Source organism: Ovis aries, chromosome 11 (genome assembly GCF_016772045.2).
Source record: "Ovis aries strain OAR_USU_Benz2616 breed Rambouillet chromosome 11, ARS-UI_Ramb_v3.0, whole genome shotgun sequence".
NCBI lineage: Eukaryota > Metazoa > Chordata > Mammalia > Artiodactyla > Bovidae > Ovis > Ovis aries.
This window is the reverse complement of record NC_056064.1, coordinates 24,804,966-24,825,231: the sequence shown is the minus strand read 5'-3', so window position 1 is coordinate 24,825,231 and position 20,266 is coordinate 24,804,966. Positions and strand designations below refer to the sequence as shown.

General features: G+C 50.2%; 1 protein-coding gene and 1 long non-coding RNA gene across 4 annotated transcripts in view; one reads left to right on the top strand and one right to left on the bottom strand.

Moving 5' to 3' along the window:
- The window catches only part of SPNS3 (SPNS lysolipid transporter 3, sphingosine-1-phosphate (putative)), a 64,207-nt gene that overhangs the window by 28,575 nt on the left and 15,366 nt on the right, over positions 1-20,266 (bottom strand). The window contains exons 1-7 of one of the 3 annotated variants that reach the window (XM_042255544.2): positions 13,365-13,611; positions 9,558-9,623; positions 4,360-4,496; positions 3,547-3,698; positions 2,795-2,861; positions 1,918-2,066; positions 763-915 (exon numbers count right to left, since the gene is read on the bottom strand). In XM_042255544.2, the coding sequence (XP_042111478.1) occupies positions 763-915; positions 1,918-2,066; positions 2,795-2,861; positions 3,547-3,698; positions 4,360-4,496; positions 9,558-9,623; positions 13,365-13,560 (920 nt within the window). In that variant the 5' untranslated portion in view covers positions 13,561-13,611. Of the gene's footprint in view, positions 1-762; positions 916-1,917; positions 2,067-2,794; positions 2,862-3,546; positions 3,699-4,359; positions 4,497-9,557; positions 9,624-13,364; positions 13,612-20,266 lie in introns of those variants that run through there. The other 2 variants (XM_027975111.3, XM_060395327.1) reach the window with 2 other exon arrangements.
- Positions 4,148-11,482, top strand: LOC132657403 (uncharacterized). The gene is made up of 2 exons (XR_009595522.1): positions 4,148-4,578; positions 6,504-11,482. It is a non-coding gene; the product is annotated as an uncharacterized LOC132657403 (long non-coding RNA).

Here is a 20,266-nt window from a genome sequence, read left to right as displayed (position 1 = left end):
GGAAATCACGGGCCCAGGAATGCACAGCCAGTGAATGCCTGAAGTGGGATGGAGTCCTGGCTTATTTTTCCACTTTTTCAAGCTGCTGGGGGACTTTTGGACTCAGTCTTTGCCTCTGGGGAGATAAGAATCTAGCTGTAGAGCCAGGATAAACATCATAATATCCTGGGACTTCCCAGGCGGTCCAGTGGTTAAAATTCTGCACTTTCACTGCAGGGGCATGGGTTCAGTTCCCTGGTTGGGGAACTAAATCCCCACACGCCATACAGTGCAGCCAAAAAAAAATCACAATCTCCTTTGGTGCCTCAGTTTGCTATCTGTAAAATGGGACAACCTCATGCTTCAGGTCCCTCTGAAGCAAGGCTGCCTAGAAATCCCACTATTCCCTAGGTCCCACAGAAACCTCACTCACCCCCAAGTGCCTTCTGGACCCTCACAGTGGCCCAAGGGCGAGAAGACAGGGAGTAGGGCCCGGAGAGGACAAGGGAACGGCCTGTGGCCACTCAGCAGCAAGAGCTCTGCCTGAGCTAGAACCAGGCCAGTGGGCCCCCGAGTCCTGGTGTCCACCCAGAGACTGAGTCTTGGGACTCAGAACACCAAGAACTTCCCCATCAAGAGCCCAGATGTTGGGAACGTCCCTGGCAGTCCCATGGTCGAGACTCCACGCTTCCATTGCAGGGGGCATGAGTTCGATCCCTGGTCAGGGAACTAAGGTTCTGCATGCTGGCTGTGTGGCCAAAAAAGAGCAGACATGTCCCTCACCTGTCCGGGCTGTTGCACGGCTCCCGAAAGCAGGGAAGGAGCAGCCCGTGTACCACACGGGCCTCGAACAGAAACTTGGGGGCCCAGAAGCCCAGAGCTCCAGTCACAAAGGCCATGGCTGTCACCCCAAGCGTCGACCACACAAAACTCCAGCTGAAAGAGAAAGTGGATGAGACAGAGGACAAGATGGTTGGATGGCATCACCGACTCAATGGACATGAGTTTGAGCAAGCTCTGGGGAGACAGTGAAGGACAGGGCCGCCTGACGTGCTGCAGGCCATGCGGTCGCAGAGTTGGACATGACTGAGCGACTGAACAACAAGGAAAAGTGCTCTGGATGGAGCTGGCAGAGGGCTGGGGCTCTCGGAGCCTGTCTGCTCCCTTCCTCCATCTCCTGGGCACTCAGGTGATCCCTGATCCTCCACCAACACCCCCTAAGCAGCCTGCCTGCCCGTCCCACCTCCACACCTTCGCTCCCGCTCTGCCTTCCTCCCTTTTCTCTGAGGACCAGGTCTCCCCCACCAGAGCGACCCAAATCCAACATCACATTCTCCAGCAATCTGTCCCTCTCCCCTGCCCTCCACTCGGCTCATGGCTCTGTAACAAAGAAGTGGCATCCGGTCCATGCCCCACATTATGGTAAATTATGAGACCTGGGTAGGTGACCCCCCACCTACCTCCCCAGCCATGCCTGGAACAGAGGAGGGGTGCTCTCCCATGAGGCTCAGAGAGGTGAGCGTTATACACTCGGGCATCTTCCCAACAACCTGAGAAGCCGGCAAAGCTACAGAACCATGTCTGCTGAATAAATGAGGGGAGTGAGGCTCCAAGTCTCAGGTCACTCAGGGATAAGGCAGTGGCAGAGCCAAGGCCGGAGCTCCCTCCCTCCCAGCCCAAATTCTGTCTCATGGCAGGCAGAGGGAGGCCTCTGAGTGGGGGAGTGACATCTCAGCTGGTGACAAAGAACTCAAAGGAAGAAGAGGGCTGTGAACACTGCTGGGGCAGGCAGGGAGGGCTCCCTGGAGGCGGAGGTGGGGGGCGGTGATGCTGGGGCGGGCAGGGAGGGCTCCCTGGAAATGGAGGGAGGGAGGGTGGTGATGCTGGGGCGGGCAAAGGGGTTTTCAATGACACGCAGGGAGGAGCAGAGACACTCACTTTCTCCACAAGTAACGGACGTCCTCACACCAGCTGCTCCGTGGGTCCCCCGTGGTTGCGACCCCCTGCTTCTCAGCAGCTCCCCGGGGTGGGTCTGGAACCAGCATGATAAGCAGGATCAAGGCCACAGCTTCCAGGCAGGGCATGATCTGGGGACAGGAGGGCCCAGGAAGCTCAGGGCCACATTCCTGGAAGCCAGGAGACCCCAGCTGTGACTGAACTTTGTGGACCAGGTTCTTTGGTTGCTCTGTGCCCCAGGGGATAGGGGAAACGGGCTCATATTGGGGGAGCTGGTTATACAGAGCTTGACATACCGCTGCTTCTCATCCCCTCACCCCTGAGAGGACAGGCTCCCTGGGGAGCATGGTCCCCTTGGGATTTGACTTAATACCTGTCTGTCCTGTACAGACACTACTCTGCTGGAATCAGTGAGACTGACACGGCTGAGAGCTGGAGGCTGGACTACACTGACCCCGACTGTTGAGTACTTACTGCTCCAGTGAGGGTTTCTTTTCCCGGCCCACACCTCCATCTGCCACGCCAGCCCTGTCCAAGGGTCTTCCCCTCCCTTGTCTCACTGATCCTTAAGATTCCATAAGGTAGCTTTACTTCCCCACTCTACAGATAGGTAAAGTGAGGCCCCAAAGAGGGAGGTGACTTCCTTGAGATCACACAGCTAGCAAACTGAACAGCTGGGATATGAACCAGGGGCACAACTTCCAGAGGCCATGGTCCATATGCAGCCCTGAAGCTGCCGATGTCTGAACACTCGCCATGGCGCCAGACACTGTGCCAAGGGGCAAAGGCCACTGGAGACTGGAAAGTCCCCACTGGCCCAGGGGGGAAAGCAGAGGGAAGAAAAGGAAGCTGGACTCACTCGGAGGGCCCAACGCCAGTTCCCAGTCAGCTCTGTCACAGCCGACCCCAGCACATAGCCCAGACCACTGCAACAGAGAAGTGGGGGGAATGGGCTGTGAGAGGAGGCAGGTGGCCCCAAGACCAGACTGAGCCAGGGTGCCCCTACCCCAGGGAGCCAGCTCTCAGCAGCTCACAACTGGGAAAAGTGAGCCACATGAGGCCCAGATGTCCCCTGCCCTTGGTAAGTCACCAGTGACCTCTGGCTCCAGGCCCATCCCAACCACCCACTGTCTGCCTATATAAGGACCACTCACCCCACCTCTCCAAGTCTCAGCCCTGCCCAAGTCAGGTGATTTCAGGAAACATAAGTCAGAGTTCAGGGGTCCGACTGCAAAGCCCTGTCCTATCCCATTGCGGGGTGTGTGGCCCAACCCTAACACAGTTCCCTGCCTCACCTCCCAGAGTCAGCCCCTCCCTGTGTAGCCCACACTGCTGAGCTGCTTTTTCTCCCTCCTCCTGGAGTGTATTAGTATGCAGGGAGCATCTCCATTACATATCTCTAACCCCCATCGTAGCCTGCAGCTAGGTGTTATTGGCCCCATTTACAGATGAGAAAACTGAGGCTCAGAGAGATAAAGTGAGGAAGGGTAGAGTTGGGTTTCAAATGCAGCCCCTTCTGCTCGATGTCTCCTACATCCAGCCCAGCCCCTGCTCTGACCCCTCTGGGCCTCAGTTTACCATCCAGAGAAGTAGATCCAGGGTAATACCGACCTTCCAACAGGAATAAAGATGTAGAATATGGCCAGCACACGGGTCCGCTGGTCCCTCACGAAGAGGTCTCCCAGGACAGTGGGTGCGATGGTGGAGTAACTGGCTGTGCCAGTCCCCACCAGCCCCCGGGACAAGAAGAAGAGCCAGGAGTACTGGGAAAATGGGCACAAGACCACAGTGAGTTCCAGAAATCACCCTCGGGGCAAAGGGGACTAAAGATCTGTCAGAGGGACCAAGAGCATCTTGTGACTTGGAGATCAGGGCTCTAAGTGAAAAGTGAAAGTGTTAGTCGCTCAGTCGTGTCCGACTCTTTGCAACCCCATAGACTGTAGCCCATCAGGCTCCGCTGTCCATGGGATTCTCCAAGCAAGAATACTGGAGTGGGTTGCCGTTCGGTTCTCTAGAGGATCTCCACAACCAAGGACTCCAGACACCTATTCCCCCAAATCGCACAGGCGCCCCCTGCTGGCGCCCACAGCCACTGCCCTGAGGAGCCTTCTTCCTGGGCATCCTGGTTAGCAAACTGGCCTTTGCTCACCAGGCCACTTCCGCAGACAGTAGCAGCTACCCTCACCCCAACCCCCACCCCCACCCCTAGCTCAGTCCAGAGGAAGATGCCAAAGAGGAAGGCCCCTGTTAAGAAAGTCCAACGGCCTGTTGAGAAGACCCCTCCCTCAGCCCTTGGAAGGCAGTCCCCCACAGCCAGCCTGGAGCCCGGAACAGAGCAGAAACAGCGCTGCTGGAGCTGGATCACAGAGGAAGAAGATGGGGGAGGCCCACCCCAGGGGCCTGGGAAGGAGTGAGGGCACCTACCCGGGGGGAGATGAAGGAGCTGGAGAGACCGGCTCCGGACCAGAGCAGGATACCGAAGCTCAGCGTGGCCTTGCGGCTGTGTCGGTCGCCCAGGTAGCCAAACACAGGTGCAGACAGCAGCAGGAAGCTGATGAAGACTGGAAGAGACACACAAGGGGCAGCATGCAGCAGAAGGCTCCAGTAGGCCCAGAAAAGGAAACTGACTCAGCTCGCTTTAAAGTGAGTAGAAACCGACGAGAGAAAAACCTAAGCTGAATCCCCCAATACCCGCCACAGCCCAGAGTCAGGGGGAGTGGGAGGAAAGGGCGGGGGGGCTGGGCCGGACTCAAATCTCAGCTCTGCGGCTAGCTCACTGTGCAGCCTTGGGTGACTAAAGAGTGCTCTCTGAGCACCAGCCCAACAGTGGAGGTCAACATTCCCCCCTCCCAGGCTGTGTAAAGGTGAGACAGGAGTGAGCACAGGGTCTGGCACGGAGACGCCAGGGCCCTATCTTTAGGAGAACTCCCACCCCTGTGAACCTGACTTTGGGCCTGGTGAAATTTTGCTCTCAGGCCCCTGCTGGAGGTAGCGGGTGGAAGGCCAGGTGGGCGGGGTGTGGGCCAGATGCCTGCTTTGAGCAGATGAGCACGGTGAAGAATGAGCACACTGATTATAAACCAGCGGCCCCTGGAGGCTGGAAGGGACTCGGTTTTCCTAAGTAAAACATTCCCCTGACGCTGCACTTGTATTTATACCATTTTTCCAAAGTACCTAACACTTATGAATTGGTGACTGGATTAATGAATGCGTTTACTATTCTGCGAAGACAAAGAAATTGCCAAGTTTTTGCTTAACTACACCACGTGGATAGGTATACCTTTACTGCTTCTGTTCCTCAGATAAAATCGCCTCTATCCTTCTCGCTGAGTCCGCTGCCTCCGAGAGCCAGCAGGTGGCCAGGGTAAGGTCTAACCCTTCGCCACCCGGTCCCCCCACCCAAGGGTCTTGGGCTCTTCGGGGCCCCGCCCAGCGTCTGCGTCTTCATTCACTAAGCACAGATGATTGACGTTTTCTGAGTCCAATGAATGCCCAGAGGCGTCCCAACTCAGGTTCCAGCCCCTCCCACTTTGCCCTGACCCGTTCTCGTATTGGGTTACGCCATGAGCAATTGGCGGAAATTAAGCCAGTTTTGACCTACAAAAACGGCAATTGAATGTGGTTTGACCTAATAGTCCGCAGAGAATGGTCTTTGATGTCAACGGCATTTAAAAATTTAATAACTACTGCCAAAATGAAATGCGAAAATTGGCCTCCAAAAAGGCTCTATCAATTTACGCTGGAATAGAAGTATTACATATTGTTTGCTGACACTTGATAGGATGAATCGATTTATTTTTGTTCATTACATATTGTTTGCTGACACTTGATAGGATCAATCGATTTATTTTTGTTCATTTAATGGTTAAAACACAAATGGTGTCTCCCCGACGTTTTAATCAGCATCATCCTTTTCCCCAGTGAGGCTGAGTATCAGCCCCTGTGTTCACATCCTCAGCCTATTTTTTTCTGTTGGCTCTCTGTTGATAATTTCTCCAGTCCCTTACATTTGTTTTAAGGATTTAAAATCAAATTCTGAAACTGAATTCCTGGGCTGACATTCTGACCCCACCGCTTCCTGGTTGTGTGACTTTGGACAAAATCCTTTACTTTCTGATTCCCCTTTTATCAGAGTACAAAAGTAATAGTACTTCCCCCCTAAGCTTATGAAGAAGATTAAATAAAATTAAGCATATAAAAGATAGGCTTTCTGTAAATACCCAACAGATGTTATCTATTATTATTGCTAATTGCATTTATAGTTTCAATCACCATCATACAGAAAAATTTAGCTTTGATGTAATCAGATGTATCAATCTTTCTCTGGGGAGGTTGTTTTGTGTCTTGTTAACACGTATCTTTGTCACCTAAAGGTTCTATTTCCCCAAATGTTCTAATACTTTATGAGATTAGGGGTAGGGATCCCTCACAGTACGTGTGTGTGCATGCTCAGTCGCTAAATTCTGTTGGACTCTTTGCTATCCCATGGACTACAACCCACCAGGCTCCTCTGTCCATGGGATTTCCCAGGCAAGAATACCGGTGTGGGTTTCCATTTCCTTTTCCAGGGAATCTTTCCGACCCAGAGATGGAACACAAGTCTCCTGCACCTCCTGCATTGGCAGGCAGATTCTTTACAACTGAGCCACCCACAGGATATAAACACTTTAAACCAGCAGATCTCCTGGAATGGAGAAGCCTGTCTCTAAGTGGAAGGCAGGCACACCTTCACTCCCAGCATCTCCAGATTCAAATCATTCCTGTGACAAGGTGGAAGTCATTAAGGAGCACAAGGTTCAGAGAAGAACTCCATAAGCAACCATCTGGATTTGAATCCCAGCTCTCTCACTTGCAAGCTATGTGGCCTTCAGAAGCCCCATTGGCTTTCTGTGCCTCAGGTTTGCCATCTGTAAAATGGGCATAATAATAATAACCCCTGCCTTGTGGGATTGTTGTGAAGATTAAATGGCTACATGTTATTAAGCCCTTAGAACAGCACCTGGCACATGGTAAAAGCCACATCAGTGTTTGTTTTAAATATTGTAAATCAGTTAACTAACTCCAGCAGCTTCTCTGTCCCATTGCAGTGGGGTAGAGGGGGTGGGGGGTGTCTGACCACTGCTTCGCCCCACCTCCCACCCCATTCTTACAGCTACACTGAGCCCTCTGAGCCATCAGTTTCCTCCAGTCTGCACCCCTGTGGTGACTCAGAAAAGTAAGAAGACTCACCGAAGCCACCGGGGACAAGCCTGGTTGTCAGGCCTCCAAGCTCACTGCCCTTCCCACATACCTGTTTGGGCTACTTCTGCAGAAAAGACCCTTCCCTTCATCCAGTCTCAAACACTTATACGCACAGGCACATCCCCACTACACACTAACAAGCACATCTCTGTGTTCACAGGCTTTCCCTCTCTCCCTCTCTCCTGTCCTGTCTCTCTCACACAGACTTCTCCCTCCACACAACTCATTTATCAGGGGCCTTGCAGTAGTAATCCTGGTCACCATGGTAAGAACCAGGGAAGGGAAATACTGACTCAACTTCCATTATCTGTTTAATCTAGAAGGTTCTGGGTATTGAGCCTAGAAAGCCTCCCTCTGGCTACAGTATGACTGGAAGATGAGCACCATGTGCCCACCTTAGCCCTGAGATAAGAGCAGCTGGGAAAGACGGCCAGCTAACGCAATGATCTAACTCTTTGGTTTGGTGCCTCCATTTGTAGAACCGTGTACCCCTTTGCATGTTTTCAGCTGACATCTAAGGCATTTTTTATCGTAAGTTTAACTAGCTGCAAAGGATGTGATTTCCAGCCGTGATTGTATTTTTTAAACTAGATTGTCATCAGTCCTTAGGGCTGCAGATCAAGTTCATGGAAAACATGCATCATAGAGCCTTATGGGCAAAGTCAGTCCTCATCTGGCAAATCGATAGGGCAAATCAGACTGATTGTGAGAAAGATATGAAAATGTCAGCTTAGTTGTTTTAATTAGTTTTTACTGGGGTTTTGTTGATTTACAGTGGTTATCTTGGTTTCCACTGTACAGCTTCATTTTTTTTAAATTGAAATGAATGTGTTGATACCCATCCCTGAGACAACCATCTCACTTCTGAATTCTCAGTTGTAGATAAAGAGAATACTGTCACACACGCGCACAGGCCAGCGAGATAAGGCTTGGCACCTTGCCATCCCGGGTTTGTGGCCTAGAGCAAACATCTGTCCTGCCCGCAGGGCCTCGTCAGCAGAAGCCAGCAGCCGTGAAGGGTCCCTCTGTCTGATACGGAGGCAGGCGGGGGGGCGTTAAATATTCTATTTGTTTATATGGGTGCACCAGGTCTTAGTTTCACTACTCAGGCTCCTCCTTGCAGCATGTGGAATCTAGTTCCCTGACCAGGGACTGAACCTGGGCCCCCTGGAGTGGGAGGGTAGAGTCTTAGCTGCTGGACCACCAGGGAAGTCTCCCCTGGAGGTTTTTTACACCTAGTAAAACTCAGAATGGGGAGAGCTGTATTTTCCTCCCCCAAATAGTGGGCAGGTAAGTATTAAAGGGGAGGTGGGAAAAAAGACCCAGATGCTTGTTCTCAGGCAGATCTATCTTAGGAAAGAAATATATGGGCTTGAGGATCCGCACAGGGATTCTCAAAATAGTAAAGAGCACACGTGTGTATCCTATGTTGTGACAGGGTGTGCACACACGTAGGTACGTGTGTGCATCTGCGTGTCACCATCCAGAAACCCATAGAGAAAGAGTTAGCACCTCATGACCCCAACTGCCCCCACCTGGAAATGGAAGGCGTGGCTGCTCCCCTCTGCTGGACTGAGGGCCCCAGTGGGCCCAGACCCCATCTGAGCCCCTGTGGATATGTGTCGCTGTCTGTCAATCTACTTTTATTTTTTTATTTTTGGCTGCACCACGCAGGATCTTAGTTCCTTGACCAGGGATTGAACCCACACCTACAGTGGAAGCACAGATTGGAAGCACAGATCTTAACCACTAGACCATAAGGGAAGTCCACTGTCTGTCTGTCTGGGTCCTAGTCACCAGGGTTTTCAGATCCCTAAGAAGAAAGCACATATTAGAAATTCTAACCCCAGCTACAAAGCTGAGCTTAATAGACATGAAGGACAAATGACTAACTCCCCAGCCAGGATCTGAAGCCTGGGAGCCTTTTCAATCCCCAGATGCCTCCCTTCTTTCCCCAGCCTGTGTGCATGCTAAGTTGCTTCAGTTGTGTCCAACTCTGCGCAGGCAAGAATACTAGAGTGGCTGCCAAGACCTCCTCCAGGGTATCTTCCCAGCTTGGGGACAGAACCCGTGTCTCCTGTGGCTCCTGCTTTGCAGGCAGATTCATTACCGCTGAGCCACCAAGGAAGCCTCCTTGCCACAGCACTCACCCTCAAACCCTAAGAGGCTGTTCAGGCACCAGATCCCAGCCTCTGCTGCCTCCTTCTCTGACACAGACTGTCCCTTCCACCCAAACACCACCCATCCTCTGCGCCAGGGGACTCAGTGGGGCTCAGGCTGGCTCCCTCACCAGCAGCTGGAGCTGCACAGAGAACAGGACCTGCCAAAAGACCCCCGCCCAGCATGAGCTGACGACCCCAGGCTGGGGACTCCCTCCTTACCTGTCTGAAGCAAACCAGCATTGCTGTCACTAATATGGAAAAACTTCTGTACGTCCAGCAGCACTCCTGTGGACAGATGGACAGCGCTCAGGAAACGGGAAGTTGCCTGCCAGGCCTCCAAAGGCAGCTGCCTCTGCATTTGGGACAGGCTCACAGCTGACCAGCTCAGCACAGACATGGCACCTGGGCCCACTCTTCTCATCCCCCTCTCCCACACATGCGCACAACCACACACACACACACACACACACACACACACACAGGATCCAGCATATCCCAGAGGCACAGACATACCAATTCGCACACTAGCCTGCATGCCCGGACTACACACACATGCTCACACATCACAGACATGCAGATCCACATAGGCACATACAAACAGGCACACCCGGAGATATATACTCCCAGAAGCAGAGACGCTCACACACAGGAGCCAGCACTCACAGCCCTGTAAGTCCAGTCTCGTACATCCACACACATGTACACTGAGAGGTACACATAAAGACACACCCACAGGCACATGTGCATTTGCACATATGCAGGCCTGCCATTCACACCATAGTCAGAGTGACTGGTGTGCTCACTCAGTTGTGTCTGACTCTTTGCGACCCCATGGACTGTGGCCCACAAGGCCCTTCTGTCCCTGGGCTTCTCCACGCAAGAATACTGGAGTGTTTCATTCCTTCCTCCAGGGGATCTTCCTGACCCAGGGATCGATCGAAGCTGAGTCTCCTGAACTGACAGGCGGATTCTTTACCACTGCGCCACCTGGGAAGCCCCGGAATGACTGGCAGCCATCCACTTAGACTACGGTGTAATGAAAGTCCCTGAAACTGTGCAGCGCAGCAGCCTTACTTGTATACAAACTCCAGATATTCATAGATACACATATACATGCATGAGCATGTACACGCAAAGATATATGTGCCCTGGCCTGGCCCACGTGCACACACAGCATGTTCTTCTAGAGGCATGAACACACCAACATGGAGTGCCTGTGAGAACTTCAGAGATAGGTCCCATTTAGGTCTGACCTTGGCCCCACCTCCCTGAAGGTTGCAGGTTCTTGCTCTAAGATCTTGCTAGCCTAATATCCCGTCAGTCCCTAGTAGTATATCAAAGCCAGTCAGGGTCCAAGGCACCTACTTATCTGAGCTGTGAGGCTCTGACCCTGTCATCACTTTGAATTATGAGATGGCTGAGGGCCATCAGTATCACTGTCCCCATTATACAGATTGAGAAACAGAGGTCTCAGCCACCTATGGCTGTACAGTTGGGACCATCCCAGCCAGAGGCAGCCTACCCTCCCACCCAGTGTCACAAATGGGGCTCTGCAGAAACGCCCCCACAATGAAGAAGAAAACCTGCCATTCACACCTCGAAGACCTGCCAGTGGGTGAAAAAGATGGAAGAAACAGAGAAGTCAAATAAGAGATTTTTGTTCTGATATTTACTTTGGACCCAATTGCCACAAAATCCAGATACTAGCTTCTATGTCTTTCCTTCTCTCTTAATACTTTTAATTACATGAATTAGATATATTCATTGTCAAGAAAGAGACAACACAGATAAGCAAAGTCAATGGTGGGCTTCCCTGGTAGCTCAGTGGTAAAGAATCTACCTGCCAATGCAGGAGACATGGGTTCGATCCCTGGTCCAGGAAGATCCCACATGACGCAGAGCAACTAAGCCTGGGCACCGCAACTACTGAGCCTGCGCTCTAGAGCCCAGGAACAGCAACTACTGGAGCCCACATGCCTTAGAGCCTGTGCTCCACAACAAGAGAAGCCACGGCAATGAGAAACCGGTGCATCGCAACTAGAGAGTAACCCCTGCTTGCCGCAACTAGAGAAAAGCAAAGACTCAGCACAGCCAAACCTAAATAAATAAATAAAATTATTTTAAGTCAATGGCTAAGTAAAAAATTCTCTATAATCGCATTCATTTTAGGGACTGGACTCAGCCCCTTGTTTTGGCCACTCCTGGGCTCCTCCAAGCCCCATGCTGCTCTGGAGGCAGCCGGGGCACCGAGTGTGGGTCCAGCCTTGTTTTCACCTTTCTGCTATCACTCTGGCCTCCCAGAGACCTGCTTCACGCAAGAGAATTCTTGGTGCGTGAGAACCACCTGCCTCAACAGTCCCCAGGCACCGGGCAAGGTTTCACTTCCCCAGGCCTCCCTCAACCCAATAACCATGGCCCTGCTACTCACACAGCCAGAGGAAGTCCTTTCAGTCCTCGGGGGCTGAAAGACCTCCATACCCCCAGTTGCCCCTTCCCCTCCTCTTCAAGCCCTCCACCCCAACTCCAATGCAGGGCTCCTCAGCTTCAGCCTGATCTATCGCAGTAGCCTCTGACTGACCTCTGTGTCTCCTGTGGCCTCTATCAGAGCCTCAACCCCAGTTACAGTCTCCCCACTTGAAAATTTTCCGTGGCTCCCCATTGTTTCAGCAGGAAGTGCAAGCTCCCAGCCTGGTCCCCGAGAAACCTATGATACAGCCCCAAATACTCTTTCAGAATAATTTCCTGCTTTCTCCATCTCTCTCCACCTCTGATCAGACCCTGCACTTTTGCCCCATTCCCTGCTTTTCTCAGCCTTCAAGACCCAAACCTTCTGCCCCTCATCTGTGAATTCTCTCTGAACCCTCAGTGTTTCATCCTGGGAAAGTTATTTGCTCAGTTGTCTCCAGCTCTTTGTGACCCCACAGACTGTAGCCCACCAGGCTCCTCTGTCCATGGGATTTTCCAGGCAAGAATACTGGAGTGGATTGCTGTTTCATCCTCCAGGGGATCTTCCTGACTCAGGGATCCAACCTTGGTCTCCCGCATTGCAGGCAGATTCTTTACTATCTGAGCCACCAGGAAAGCCCCCTATTTTTTCATCCTGGGGCTGTCCAGCTAATAGTCACTCAGCTCTGTCCTGGATTAGAGACACTTGAACATGTGTTCTGTGTCCCTCTGAGCTCTTCAAAGGCAGTCACCCACAGGGTCTGGTGCTGTCTGCAATCCCCAAGTCACCTTCATTCTGCATTTGCGAGCTGGTAACTGATTAATCCACATCTTGGCCTCAAGGAGCCCAGCTGCTGCAGACACCTCCTCTGAGCTCCCCAGGTACCCTCCCCGCAACCCATGTTTCCTCGTCTGGCTGCATCTCTCTGTCTCGCAGGAGTCCTATTAACAAGTTTCTCTCTCTGCCGCATGAGATGGTCATTCCTGTGTTCAGGAGCTACAAGGTTGAATCCCCCTCCACTGGGTCCCCAAGGCCCATAGCACTCAGTTCATCTTGAATGAGTGCATGATCAAGGCAGAAAAGAAGGTTGAACTTTGAACGAATGAACGAAGAAGTGGTGACATGCAGACAGAGCGAGTTGAGCCCTGGGGCCTACAGGAAGGAAGGCAGAATGTGCAAGGTTTGCAAGCCACCTGCTGCCCCAGAAACAAGCAGCCAGCTGGTCCTTTCTTGGAAGCAGAGCCAGGCCACCCTGTCCTACGCCAGGACCTCACCTCAACGTTCCACCCAGAACTTCCAGAGCTTTGTCCGAGGCCCAGCCCTCCCTGGAGTCCTCACCTACCCACTGCCATCAAGCACCCACACCTGTAGGCACACTCAGTCGGGGGATACATTGGGAACTCGTTTGGTCCTCTCCCCATTCAGGCTGGCCTGAAACCATTGCGGGGGGTGGGGGCGCAGAGGTGAGAATAGCAGAGATGTGCCGCACAAGGAGAAAGTTTGCTGGATGGAGGGTCACTGTGGACACACAGCACCAGCTGGTGGCACGTGCTGCCCAGCTTGCCCGGCCCCTGCCTCACCTGCAATGATGAACCAGTTCATGTAGTTCAGGAGGTTGATGTAGCAGAGCACAGCAGCAGCCACATAAGCTCTCCAACGGGGCAGGCTCCAGGGCGCGGGCATGGATGGAGAGTCTGTGTCCGCGGCCCTCGAAGGTCCATCTGGCCCCGGGGACTGACTGTGAAGCCCCTCTGACTGCCTGAACTCCACAGACATGCCCCCAGCCTCTCCAGCCTACAGCTCCCGTCCCAGGATGGATGCCGGGATAAAAGACACATCAGCTCTGCACAGAGTCACTTCCTGTGGGCTCCCAGTCGCCCAACCTCAAAGCAGCTGCCCTAACCGCTCAGGATCTTATCACAGGTCTCTGCTGAGCCCACTGCAGCCTCACTGGTGAGATTTCACCATCCACAGCCCCTGAGGCTCGAGGTGGGGGAAGAGAGCTCCTGGCCCACCACCCAGAGTAACTGGTCCTTTTGACCCAGCCTGCGATCCGGTAGCTGCCCTGAGAAACAGAAGCTTTGCAGGACAGGAAGTGAGAGGAGTTTCCTAGAGTCCCGTGTGCTAGGGGAGGGTCTGGCTGCCACACACGAGAAGGACTTGAACGAGGGATTTGAATCTGGGTCCTAGGTGTTGGCCAGGAGAGCGACACTGGACTGGACCGTAAGTGGAGGTTAACCCCTGCTCCTGCGTAAAGTCCTACCTGGAGAGAGACAAAGACGATGAGGGGCTGCCGACAGGAAGGCAGCCCGAGGGCAAAGTTCACCAGTGGATGTGAAATTTAAGGGGAGATTTTTGATGAAGGGCAAAACATTGGCATGCTCTTAAAGTGTCTCTCTAGGGACTTCCCTGGCAGTCCAGTGGCTAAGACTCCGTGCTCCTAATGCAGGAGACCCAGGTTCAAACCCTAGTCAGGGAACTAGACCCCTTCATGCTGCAACTGAAAGATCCCATGTGCCACAGCTAAGACCCAGCACAGTCAAATAAATAAAACAGCATCACTAATGAGGGGCAGAATTCCCACCAGGATTGCATGGCCCCAGTCTAATCACGACAGAATCTCAGACAAACCCAAACAAGGGACACTATTTTTTTTTAATAGACTTTATTTCTTAAGAGCAATCATAGGTTCACAGAAAATTGAGCAAAATATTTAGATTTCCCACTTACCCCTCTGCTCTCACACATGCTTGGCCTCCCCCATTATCGACACCCCTGCCCAGAGCAGGACACTTGTCACAGTTGAGGGACTTACACTGAAACGTCCTCATCACTCGGAGTCCATCATTCACATTAGAGTTCACTCTCGGTGTTGTCCCTTTTATGGGTTTGGACAAATGAGTACCACCTGTACCTATCATTATGAACTGGAGTCCATGGTGCTAGTGGTAGAGAATCCGCCTGTCACTGCAGGAGACTAAGAGACAAGGGTTCGATCCCTGGGTCAGGAGGATCCCCTGGAGAAGGGCTACCCACTCCAGTATTCTTGACTGGAGAATCCCTATGGACAGAGGAGCCTGGCCGGCTATCAGTCCATGGGGTTGCAAAGATTCGGACACGACTGAGCTACGAAGCACGCATGCACATCATTATCGTGTCTTACAGAACAATTTTATTGCCCTAAAATCCTCTGTACTCTGCCTGATCATCCCTCCCTCCCCTCATCCTCTGGCAACCACTGAAATTTTTACTGTCTCCATAGTCTTCCTTTTCTGGAATGTCATACAGTTGAAACTGTACAGCATGGAGCCCTTGCCGACTGCCTTCTTTCTCTTAGTCATTTGCATCGAAGTTTCTTCCATGTTGCTTTATGGCTTGAGAGCTTCATTTTTGCTTAGTGCTGAATAGTATTCCTCTGTCTGGATGGACTGCAATTTATCCATTCACCTCTGAAGGGCATCTTGGAGGCCCATAAGTTTGGACAATTATAAATAAAAACAAAAATAAACAAATGGGACCTTATGAAACAAAAAAAGCTTTTGCACAGCAAAGGAAACCATAAGCAAAACAAAATGACAGCCCTCAGAATGGGAGAAAATATTTGCAAACAAAGCAATTGGCAAGGCATTAATTTCCAAAATATATAAACAGCTTGTGCAGCTCAATATCAAAAACACAAGCAACCCAACCAAAAAATGGGAGGAAGATCTAAGTAGACATTTCTCCAAAGAAGATATACAGATGGCTAAAAAGTACATGAAAAGATTCTAAACATCACTAATTATTAGAGAAATGCAAATCAAAACTAATGAGGTATCACCTCACCCCAATCAGAATGGCCATCATGAAAAGTCTACAAACAATGAATGCTGGAGATGGTGTGGAGAAAAGGGAATCCTCTTGCATTGTTGGTGGGAACGCAAACCGATACAGCCACTATGGAGAACAGTATGCAGATTCCTTAAAAACTAGAAATAAAACCACCATATGACCCAGCAATCCCACTACTAGGCATATACCCTGAGGAAACCAAAATTGAAAAAGATACATGTAACCCAATATTCACTGCAGCTCTAGTTACAATAGCTAGGACATGGAAGCAACCTTGATGTCCACTAACAGATGAATGGATAAAGAAGCTGTGGTATATATATACAATGGAATATTCAGTTCAGTTCAGTCGCTCAGTCATGTCCGACTCTTTGCAACCCTATGAATCACAGCATGCCAAGCCTCCCTGTCCATCACCAACCCCCAGAGTTCACTCAGACTCATGTCCATCGAGTCCATGATGCCATTCAGCCATCTCATCCTCGGTTGTCCCCTTTTCCTCCTGCCCCTAATCCCTCCCAGCATCAGAGTCTTTTCCAATGAGTCAACTCTTCTCATGAGGCGGCCAAAGTACTGGAGTTTCAGCTTTAGCATCATTCCTTCCAAAGAAATCCCAGGGCTGATCTCCTTCAGAATGGACTGGTTGGATCTCCTTGCAGTCCAAGGGACTCTCAAGAGTCTTCTCCAACACCACAGTTCAAAAGCATCAATTCTTTGGCGCTCAGCCTTCTTCACAGTCCAACTCTCACATCCATACATGACCACAAGAAAAACCATAGCCTTGACTAGACGGACCTTAGTCGGCAAAGTAATGTCTCTGTTTTTGAATATGCTATCTAGGTTGGTCATAACTTTTCTTCCAAGGAGTAAGCGTCTTTTAATTTCATGGCTGCAGTCACCATCTGCAGTGATTTTGGAGCCCCCAAAAAATAAAGTCTGAAACTGTTTCCACTGTTTCCCCATTGATTTCCCATGAAGTGATGGGACCGGCTGCTATGATCTTCGTTTTCTGAATATTGAGCTTTAAGCCAACTTTTTCACTCTCCTCTTTCACTTTCATCAAGAGGCTTTTTAGTTCCTCTTCATTTTCTGCCATAAGGGTGGTGTCATCTGCATATCTGAGGTTATTGATATTTCTCCCGGCAATCTTGATTCCAGCTTGTGTTTCTTCCAGTCCAGCGTTTCTCATGATGTACTCTGCATATAAGTTAAATAAGCAGGGTGACAATATACAGCCTTGACATACTCCTTTTCCTCTTTGGAACCAGTCTGTTGTTCCATGTCCAGTTCTAACTGTTGCTTCCTGACCTGCATACAGATTTCTCAAGAGGCAGGTCAGATGGTCTGGTATTACTCAGCCATTAAAAGGAAAGTATTTGAGTCAGTCCTAACGAGGTGGATGAACCTAGAGCCTATTATACAGAGTGAAGTAAGTCAGAAAGAGAAAAACAATTATCTTATACTAACGCATATATATGGAATGTAAAAAGCTCATAAACTATTTGCAGAGTGGCAGTGAAGACACAGACACTGAGAGCAGACTTATGGGCAGGAGGAGGAGAAGCTGGGAGGCATGCAGAAAGTGCCATAGAAACATACAGTACCGTATGTGAAGCAGATGATAGCCAATGGGAGTTTGCTGTATGACTCAGGGAACTTAAACCGGGGCTCCATAACAACTGCGAGGGGTGGGATGGGGAGGGAGGGGGGAAGGATGTTCAAGTGGGAGGGGACATGGGTAAACCTGTGGCTGATTCCTGTTGATGTTTGGTAGAAATCAATACAATACTATAAATCAATTATCCTTCCATTAAAAATAAATAAATATCTACAACAAGAAATATTGGAGAGGATGTACAGAAAAGAGAATCATCCTATACTCTCGGTGGGAATTTAAATTCATACAGTCTCCAAGGAGAACAGTTTGGAGGTTCCTCAAAAAGCTAAAAATAGAACTGTCATATGGCCCAGCAATCCCACTCCTGGGCATATATCCAGAGAAAAACATAACTGGAAAAGACACATGCACTTCCGTGTTCATTTCAGTACTATTTACATTAGCCAGGACAAGGAAACAACCTAAATTTCCATCAACAGAGGAATGGATAAAAAAAGATGTCACACATATATAGAGTGGAATATTACTCAGCCATAAAAAAAGAATAAAAATGCTATCTGCAGCAACACAGATGGACCCAGAGATTATCACACCGAGTGAGGCAAGTCAGACACAAAAAACAAATATCATATGATATCAATTACATGCGGAACCTAAAAAAAGGGGTACAAATGAACTTACTTACAAAACGGAAGGAGAGTCACAGATGCACAGATACAGAAAACAAACATGGTTACGGGGAGATGGGGAGGGGAGGACTAAATAGGGAGACTGGGATTGACATATACACACTACATACACAAAACAGACAACTAATGAGAACCTGCTGCATAGCGCAGGAACTTGGCTCAGTACTCCATAATGGCTTATGGGAAAAGAATCTAAAAAGAAAAGAGTGGATATATGTGTAAGTGATTCACTTTGCTATCCATCTGAAACTAATACAACATTGTAAATCAACTATACTGCAATCAAAATTTTAAAAACCTTGAGCTGACTAAAGAAAGAAATAAAGGTGATAAAAAAAAATCCATGTGCAAGCTTTTGTGTGGACATAAGCTTTTAACTGGGCTTCCCAGGTGGTGCTAGTGGTAAAGAACCCAGCTGCCAATGCAGGAGTTGTGGGTTCAATCCCTGGGTCAGGGAGATCCCCTGGAGCAGGAAATGGCAAACCACTCCAGTATTCTTGCCTGGGAAATCCCATGAACAGAAGAGCCTGGCGGGTTACAGTCCACTGGGTCGCAAAGAGTCGGACATGACTGAGCAACTGAGCATGCACACAGGCTTTTAACTAGAGCCCTTGCTCCACAGCAAGGAAGCCCACGTGAACAAGCAGAGCCTGTGTGGTGCAATGAAGACCCAGCACAGCCATAAATAAATACATAAGTTTTAAGTGTCTTAAAGAAACCACAATGATATATTATTCTTCATGTCCACTAGTATGGACTAGAAGTTTAAGCTTTATCAATTAAAAAACCAAAAATAAGTGTTGGCGAAGATATAGAGAAATTGAAACCTTCATACATAGCTGGTAGGACTGAAGATGGTTCAGTCATTGTGGGTTGAGAGGAGGACCATAAAGGAGGCTAAGCACCGAAGAACTGATGTTTTCGAATTGTGGTGCTGGAGAAAAGACTCTTGACAGTCCCTAGGACAGCAAGGAGATCAAACAAGTCAGTCTTAAAAGAAATCAACCCTGAATATTCACTGGAAGGACGGGTGCTGAAACTCAACCTCCAGGTCTTTGCGAAGAGGCCATTCACTGGAAAAGACCCTTGCCATTCCCTTCTCCAGGGGATCTTCCTGACCTAGGAATTGAACCCAAGTCTCCTGCACTGCAGGCAGATTCTTTACTGACTGAGGTACCAGAGAAACCCAGTGCAGGAGACCCGGGTTCAATCCCTGGGTCAGGAAGATCCCCTGGAGAAGGGAATGGCAATCCACTCCATATTCTTGCCTGGAAAATCCCATGGACAGAGGAGCCTAAGGAGCTATAGTTCATAGGGTCACAAAGAGTCGGACACGACTGAGCAACTAACACACACACACACACACACACGCACACACTCTTACTGTATAACATCCCCACAAACATGGCTTTAAGCAGCTATGGTTGGTGGTGGTTTAATCACTAAGACATGACCGACTCTTTGCAACCCCATAGACTGTAGCCCACAAAGCTCCTCTGCCCATAGGATTCTCCAGGCAAGAATACTAGAGTGGGTTACCATTTCTTTCTCCAGGGGATCTTGCCAATGCAAGGATCAAACCCATGTCTCCTGCATTGTGGGCAGATCCTTTACCACTGAGCCACCAGGGAAGCCCTTAAGTAACTGTAGTTATTTATTATCCCTCATGGTTTCAGTGGGTCAGGAATTTGAGAGCAGCTTATCAGGTGTTCTGAGTCAGTCTCTTGTGTGGTGAAGAGAGATGCCACCCAGGGCTGCGCTCATTTGAAGGCCAGACTGGGGCTGGGATGGTCCATCTCCCAGGACCCCTGAAGTTCACCCGCATGGCCTGCAAGTTGGTGCTGGCTGTTGGCTCCTCTCTGCGGAACTGTCTGAGTGTCTTCACAGTGGGGTATGTGCCCTTGTGTGTCCTTACAATGTGGGGGCTTGTTTCCTTCAGAGAAAGCAATCCGATAGGAACCGGGGCAGAAACTTCAAAACCTTTCACTTTCTGAGTCTGCATTCTGCTGCGTTCTCATCTGTCACACAGGCCAACCCTGATTCATTGCAGGACAGGACTCCTCAAAGGCACGGATAACCAGGAGGCAAAGCTACCTGGAGATCCTCTTGGAGGCTGGCGACCTCAGCCTTCATCTGTAGGCTTGACCTTTCGCATATAAGAAGAGAGGAGATGTTTCCTGAAAGATGGTCATGTGTATTTATCAGGGAGAGAAGTCTTCCCTAGAAATCCCCAGCCAGCAGCTCCTCTGGACCCCTCAGCAAGGTTTGAGCCAATGTCCATGACCCAGCTGCATGAGAAGCTGGGAAGGTAGGCATGGGGTGAGACTGCCTCTGTTCATGAAGA